Here is an 8,293-nt window from a genome sequence, read left to right as displayed (position 1 = left end):
ACCCCCTTCTCAGCTGCCTTTAAACTGTCAAAGTTTGCCCTTCTGAAATCTGGTAATTTTAGTGGAATTTTCCCTTACGCCTGCCCTGAAAATCTAACTGAATCGAATTTCTTGTGATCGCTGGTTTGCAAGTTCGTTCCCTACCCTATTGATTGCTAATGAGGTTTTCTGTTCGACAGAACTAAATCCAGTATATTATTACCCCGCAGGGTTCGGGTTATATGTTGACTTAGAAACAGTCCTGGATCGTCTCGAGAAAATCCTCTGATTCTTGAGTTACCAGTAAGGTCAGTCCAATCTATTTGGCCAAGGTTAAAGTCGCCTTACTATACAGACTTTTGTTGTGTGTGGGAAGCCCTGCGCATTTCATCCCAGATAAGTTCTTCGCTCATTGACGCTTATCAAGATTGGGGGGTCTATATATTACCCTGTGATTAATTTTCCTACCTGCCGCTTAATTCTATCCAAATTGTTTCTGTATTCCTCTCTCAGTTTTTATTTCCATATTTATTTCCACACACTTCAGATTATCCCTCAACATAGATTGCTACTCCGCCTCCTTCCTGGTCTGCCTATCGGTATGGAAATTATTTGTAACCCGCAATTTGGTATTCAATCGGCAATTCACGTAAATCATAGGCGGATCCATGTTTCAGTAATTATATCGATTCTTCGGGTACATACCGCGTCTTAATATCATCCATTTTGTTTCATACTTACTGTTCACAAGAGTGTATACTGGGTTAGTCGTTCTGAGTCCTCCCCTTACCGCGTTTACTTTTAAACTCCCTGTCTAATTTAGTTTTGTCATCATTCCTAACATCATTTCCCTGTAATCTTTCGCCTTGTTTACCCGCTCCCACTGCAGTCTCCTCCACCCCCGTGCCCATATGTTCTCTATTGTTGAGTGTTGCGAGGCAGTCGTTGTACTGTACACAGTGAAATAATGGACGTACTGTACATAAAGAATCAGGTTTTCATCTGATAGAAAATAAAAAAAATTCCGAACAAATTATTTAATTAGTAGTGTTCATAACAGATATCAATAAACCGATATATTTTACCATGTACATAAATTTACACACACACACCTACACCTGTTTTACAAGTGAACTCCGAAGAATTACTTACAACTCAGAACGTGAATATGTGGGAAAATTCCAATCATAATTAATCTCCCTTGTCGGCTGGATTAAAAACAAAAAGTGAACTTTCGCCTCTTTAATTACTCCGCCAACAACATGCATAAGTCTGCTTCAATTTATTCGTAATTATATCTGTAAGTTGCAAAGTGTCAACGCAGCAGAGGAAGAAATAGCATATACGTAAAGAATTTATTATATATTTAACCCGCAATATGTCAATATAGCCGAAGCAGAATTAACAATTTTGATGATCAAGCTTCATACGAAAATAATTGGTTATCTCTGGAAGTTGAAAAAAAATGTCAAAGTAGATGAGGCAAACATGACAGATATGGAGGTCATATGTAAAATTCATCGTCCTTCACTGAATTTTCCAGAAAGCTGAGTACGATGCACGGGACGACAACCTAACCACATTTAAATAAGTACAGTATTAGTGCTTCCTCCTAGTAATCTCAGAAATCGAACCTAAACATCAACAAAAAATAGGTTTTAAAACTATCAGTCGTATCAAGTGTCCTTTATAGTAGCAGAATTACGATTCTTGAATATCCAGGAGGGGAATACAGTATGACCCACAAGAGGCCACTCCTGATGTTGTCCTCGCGGTGAATACCTGTCAGGGGTTCCTGGAACACCTTTCATAAATACTGGACTGACAAGTGGAGCCTTGCTAAGTGGATACATTGACTTTGTTGGAATCTAACCTTTTCATTTCCTGTCACGTGGTTTGTGGCTGTTGTGTAATGAAGGTGCTTTTTTGTGTGTGTGATACAGGAGTATATGTGTGTGTGTGTGTGTGTGTGTGTGTGGTGTAAAGACAAAGATCAAAGACAAACAAACACGTGTATTACACAACAACTGGTGAGCTATAACTGTGTGTGTGTGTGTTTTCACTGTGACACGGTAACGGTTCAAGTAAACATTTGAACTTAAAAAGAGAGAATCTGGAATATCAAAGAGAGGTAGGGAGAGGAATGACAGGCAGCAAAACCAAGAGTGACTGAGAGAAAGAAACAAAGAGAGGGGTAGACTTACTCACCCAACAACATATTTCCCAATATGGCAGGTATGGCAGTACTCGAACGAGGAGTTAAGCAGCACTGTCGCACCTCACGACGGCTCTGGTACTAGCTGCGGGGTCAAGGAAGAAGCCACTCGTATAACTGCCTCAACCTGCCATGAAATGAGGACGTAGATAGGTAGGTTGATAGGTACTGTAGGTAGGTAGGTAGGTTAGGTAGGTAGGTTATGTAAGTAGGTTAGGCAGGTTATGTAGGTAGGTAGGTTATGTAGGTAGGTTATGTAGGTAGGTTATGTAGGTAAGTAGGTTAGGTAGGTAAGTAGGCAGGGTAGGTAGGTAGTGTTACGGTCATCTCCCCTTTCCGCAGTAATATTTGTTTCAGTTACCCATTGTATTTAGTTTCTATTGTGTCCCGTTTTTCTTTAGAATCGAAATTCCAAACTTATGGTAAAGACTTTAAAAAATGTCTGTTATTATTATATTAGAATGTATACTAGTATTTGTTTCATTATGTAAACTTTGTAGAACATATTTTTATTTTTTATACATTATAAAAGATTGTAAGTAGTTTGTGAAGTATAAAGAATTATAAATTATATGTTTATGAATCAATAAAGTATTGGAAATTTTGTTTGGGGTATATGTAGCTAGGTTGAGGAGGATGATGGGTCAAGCTTGTAGTGATATGTATCTATTATTATTTGGGCAATCATGGATAATTATGGTGCTAACTAAAGTGTATGTTCATTATAGTCTAAAAGATTGTTGTAGCAGTGGAGAGAGCATTGTATTTGGTCGAGATAACATTATTTTTGAGTAAATTGATTTGTGGCCTTTTTTTGTGTGTCCTCTGATGGCTGAAGCCTTGGCGGGCTGACTATACATCCTCTTAGTCACGCAGTGGTTCTTAAACTTTTGGCCTGCCTTTCCACTTCTGCAAAAGTCCCAGATCCCACGCCTCCCACACCCTAATGCGATATTTGTCCCCTTAACCCAACTAGCACAGAGGAGACAATAGGTTCCTCCTGATGTGGATGCACAGCACCCACATCGATGCACTAGTACCCACATCGGAGATGATACTTGTCCCCCAAACTCCAACTAGCACAGAGAGACAATAGTGGTCTCTCTCATGTGCATGCATGTACAAGTACCCGCAACTGAGATGGTGGTATTTATCCCCAAACCCAAATCAGCATAGAGGAGACAATAGCGGTTCCTGGATGTGATGCACAAGTACGCACATCGATGCACTGCTAGTACCCACATCGGAGATGATACTTGTCCTCAAGCTCCAACTAGCACAGAGAAGACAACAGTGGGCTCTGTGTGGGATGCACGCGGCCCACGCCGAGAAGATACGGGTCTCTCAGACTCCGTTGATCTATCAGGAAAAAGTCCTGAAACTAAGCATCTTACGCAATCTTGTAAGAGCCTGGGACTTAGGATAGAAATCTCTTTACCAGATAATCAGGATCTTAATAAAGGAAAGCCAAGGACCATGGTTTTCTGAGAATAACAACAACCGTTTGAGATTGACATCTCTTACTATAAAAAATATAATAAACTCTGACACCACCAACAAACATCAAATAACAATTACGGAGTCAAACAATTAAGTCAAGTCAATAGTTAATGGAGTCAAGCAATTAAGGAAGCAAAACAATTAAAAGGGAAGCAAATAATTAATGGGAATCGCAGTTAATAGAATCAAACAATTAATGAATCAAACAATTAATGGGGAGTCAACAACTGATAGAATCAACAATAAAAGGAGCTCAGCAATTAAAGGAACTCAAACAATAGAATGAAACAATGAACAGATATTTCCCACGGCAGGGTCTGGGGGGTGGTCCAAACAGGCTTCCTTTACTTCCAGCAACAGCGGCCTAAGGTCTTGATACAGCAGACGGAAAAACACTGGGGCACAGACGGTGGAGGGAGCTGGCGGCCGTGGCGGCTGCGGTAGTAGGTTTGGGGTAGGTGTCCAGAGATTAACAGACGAATTGTGAAGGTCTGGGGAAATCAGCCCACGTAATCCAGGAGGACCTTTGATGAGATCACAGCCAGAATTTGATTAAACAGCGGGTAGATAGATTGTATCAAAGCGATGGCTGGAGTGAATCTCCCTGGTGACATTACAGGTAGCCGCCGCCGTTCTCACCTCTGAAACCAACCCTGGTATGCCCGCAAGTGTTGGTCGCACCAGCAAACGAGAGAGTTATCAGCGGTAACGTATAGAAGATCGTTTCCTTGCCCTTACACAATCTTTTTTACAATCTCTTTTTTTTTTCTCATTACAAAACATTCAGGACTTCAGCATTGCTACTGCTGTGTTCAAATCGAGTTTAGGATCTTGCAATGCATGGTTTGTTGCATCAACTCTGCCAGAATGTGCAAACACGCGCAATAGCAGTCTCTAACTTGCACATCTTATCATGGAGACCATTGGCTTCATAATGTTTCTCTTCTCATTTTTCATCTCTAGCTATTTCATGATGCTTCACGAGATTGGGAGATAACCTTGGACGCTACTGCTCTCACTGCCCAACTGCTCGACAGGACCATCTTGTTGTGGAAATCCTCTTTGGCACAGATACCGGGCAGACGCTACAGTTTTTCAATAAATCGCTAAGATTTGCGCAACGATGTATAGAAGCTGTGAAAACATAATTCCTCAGAAAATAAAAAAATGAGATAGCTTCTTGACAACATTCAAGCTGCAAAACTTTTCAGCAAGTTTATGAATGACCAGCACAGGGTATCCAAATTGCATGACGATTTTTCATTTTACAACTTTGGCTTGCTGCAGACCGTGTACCTCCACTCATAGATGTTGCATTATCATAAGATTGCCCACGACAATTTTGAATATCCGTGTCATTGTCTGCAGAAACTTCCATCAAACCCTTCAAACATTTCTTGAGCCTTGTGTCATGATTTGGCAAGAATTTCACAAATCTCTCAACAGGTGTGTCATGCTCCATGTAGCTCTGATTATCAAAGTTGATTTCATCAATATGGCCTTCATCAGGGGGTGGAATCTAGAGAAATTAGGGCAATATTTTTGAGAGAGCTTTATACGTGAGTTCATTTGTTCCAGTATTTCATTGCCCATTAGTCTGACAATTTCTTCACAGATGGTTGAGGAACAAATAGTTGGTATGACCAGTGCCACGATTATGATTCTGGAGGTGTTGCTAGAAATCATCATACTCGACCAAAAGCTCTAGTAATCAATGCATTTCCATTATGAGAGATCGGGTATTTCATCATCTCCACGAGCCTGGCCTTTTCACATATAAATTTAAGCACGCTGATCAATCGCTATGAAGACTACACCAATACTGCTCAATTTGACCCATGAGTAGTTGGTTTAGAATCTATACCTCAAGCTCCTTTGCACGACTGCTGCTGACAAAACTGCTTGAATGTGGTCCTTTGATTGCTCATGGACAACAAACATCCAGCATGCTTCTAGTCATAGAACCCATCAGATGTAAATTGAGATCTTGTAACACCCATTAGCTTGCAAAAGAAGCAGTAGACCTGCCCGCATTTGCGGGGGAGAAACAAAAGCCAGAACGCGTACAACTTCCCCATTTCGATTCCTTCGCTCAAACATGGCTGGTGCGCATTTGCAGCTGACATTGTTTGCATCTTTTAATACTGCTGATTTTACTTCAAATTTAGCATCACTGTGGTGGAAGGACTCTCAGAACCAGATTTCGCAGCCCATTAATCAATACATTGTTTTGTCAAATGTTCTGACCGTAAGCTAATGTCACTGTCATAATTTTTGTGTAGTTGTCATTGCCTTGCACTTCAGGAGAGCACATGCTTTGATTCAATTTCAATCTCCTCGGCAGTCTGGTCATTTCCCCTGGCGATAGGCTAGAGCTGCCATATAAAAGAAGGAAGCTGGTACATCACATATCTGCAGGTACTTGTTCTGGTTGCCTTGAAGATGAGCTTGCAAACACTGACTAGATGTTCTGAAGCTGATGGACAGTGAAGAATTCAGTCCAGTCGACGATGTTTTGTAAATTCTTTTACCCTTCTCTCTCAGCACGTTCTTTTGAATGTCTTTCTCTTTGCAGCACCACTTTCGAAACGTCGTACACCTTTGTGTCATATTATTCCACTCATTTACAACAATAATTTTCATCATAAGGAAGGACACCTAATTTTTCGTTATAATTAAAAAGCATGCTCAAATTGGCCGATTGGTTTGCTACTTTTATGGAGAGGTTAATTGATTACTTAACTCCCTGGAACATTTTGGACGCAAGCATATTTTTAAATTTGGAATTTAGAGGTAGATTATGACCTCTCCCTCTGACTTCTCCAGTCCCACCCCAAAAGCTGTAAGTTCCTCTTTTTACCATTGACTATACTGTGTTATACTGTATATACTGATCGTGGAACGTGAAACCGTCATTGACATAGTTAGTGTACTCAAAATACATAAAAATAACTCAACTTACTTGCAGTCAATCGACCTGTAGTATCTTAAAGCACAATTACATATGTGGAGCATATATTCTAGAGCACCCACCACACTCCAAGCACAACAAGCATCAATCGACTCTCTCTCCTCCCTTTTCTCACTGTACATTTGCAAGACATGTTCTAGGAAATGACAATTGACAAATCATTCATCACTGAGCGGCGACGACTTCACTCCAACAAGCACATGACAATTCTCTCCTCTCCATTTTACAACTGCAAGACTTGTATTTTATGTCTACTCTTGGGAAGTTCACAGATCATGGGCGACACAAGTCTCCTCTTTAATCGACAAACACATGACAACCGATGTGCGAATGCTATAGACCAACCCTCCGACCGACTGTCAACAAACACAGCGCCCTGATGGCGTTAAATAATGGAAGTGATAATGAAAAAAAATTTATTTGTTTTTTTAATCTCAATTCGTTATTCCATGCGTTCATTTTGCAATCAATATATGTTAGTGGAATTTAAATATTGTGTAACACAAACGTACGCGTTCATTAAAAATATATGGTTCATAGAGGAAAACCAGGTATTCATGGATTTCAGAGTAGCTAAGCCTAATTTCTATCACGCTAACGCTGAACATAGTTTTTGTGATGGAATAGATAAAGCATAGTTATAAGAATGAAAATAAAAATAATCCAAATTAATAAACAAATAAATAGAAATTTTGTAATAAGTGGAGCCCCCAATTTGTGCAGAGCCACCTGGGTGGCTTCTTGCCCCTCCTGAATCCGGCCCTGGTAGGTTAGGTAGGTAGGTAGGTAAGTAAGTAAGTTAGATAGGTAGGTAAGTTAGGTAGGTAGGTAACTAAGTTACGTAGGTAGGTAGGTAGGTAGGTAGGTAGGTAGGTAGGTAAGTAAGTTAGGTAGGTAGGTAAGTAAGTAAGTTAGGTAGGTAGGTAGGTAGGTAGGTAGGTAGGTAGGTAGGGAGGTAAGTTAGTTAGGTAGGTAGGTAGGTAGGTTAGGTTAGGGTAGGTAGGTAGGTAGGTAGGTAAGTTAGGTAGGTAAGTTAGGTAGGTAGGTTAGGTAGGTATGGTAGGTAGGTAGGTTAGATAGGTAGGTATGTAATGGCCTCTGAATCATCAACAGAAGTATTATATAAATGGGTTATTTACATCTGATTTATATTCAGATTCAACCCCTGTAATTTTCCACTATCTGTGAGAACATGAACTGAACACGTGAACAGTAGCTTTCCCAAGAGGGAGAAGCCCATATGTCAGCATCTATGTAAGCGCTCACCAAGGCAACGCCTTCAAGCGATCACTCACACCAACTAATATCGAACGGACGTTGATCCACGTTTATATTACCTAAACGTCGTCCTTTCTCATCACACTCATAAACAGTGGAACTTACGGTTGACCTACACTCAGGAATTATATAAACATAATACTTTTCTAATAAAACAAGAAACTTCAATTGGGTTTCATTACAAAAGCACAATATAATATATGTGAACCAACATGGTTAATTGGGAATTAACCATCCGTTTCAGGTAGGTTAGGTAGGTAGGTAGGTTAGGTAGGTAGGTAGGTAGGTAGGTAGGTAGGTAGGTTAGGTAAATAGGTTAGGTAAATAGGTTAGGTAGGTTAGGTAGTAAG

The 8,293-nt window shown here is 40.2% G+C and overlaps 1 protein-coding gene across 1 annotated transcript in view; it reads right to left on the bottom strand.

The window, feature by feature from the left end:
* Positions 1 to 6,043: 6,043 nt before the first annotated feature.
* The window catches only part of LOC121859227, a gene marked incomplete at its 5' end in the record, with an annotated part of 7,992 nt that continues 5,742 nt past the window's right edge, over positions 6,044 to 8,293 (bottom strand). The window contains 2 exons of the mRNA XM_042355964.1: positions 6,044 to 6,293; positions 6,657 to 6,680. Of these exons, the coding sequence (XP_042211898.1) occupies positions 6,044 to 6,293; positions 6,657 to 6,680 (274 nt within the window). The remainder of the gene's footprint in view (positions 6,294 to 6,656; positions 6,681 to 8,293) is intronic.

Source organism: Homarus americanus, unplaced genomic scaffold (assembly GCF_018991925.1).
Source record: "Homarus americanus isolate GMGI-L3 unplaced genomic scaffold, GMGI_Hamer_2.0 scaffold25633, whole genome shotgun sequence".
Taxonomy (NCBI): domain Eukaryota; kingdom Metazoa; phylum Arthropoda; class Malacostraca; order Decapoda; family Nephropidae; genus Homarus; species Homarus americanus.
Note: the sequence above shows the minus strand (reverse complement) of the source record. Positions and strands in the feature narration are given on the sequence as shown.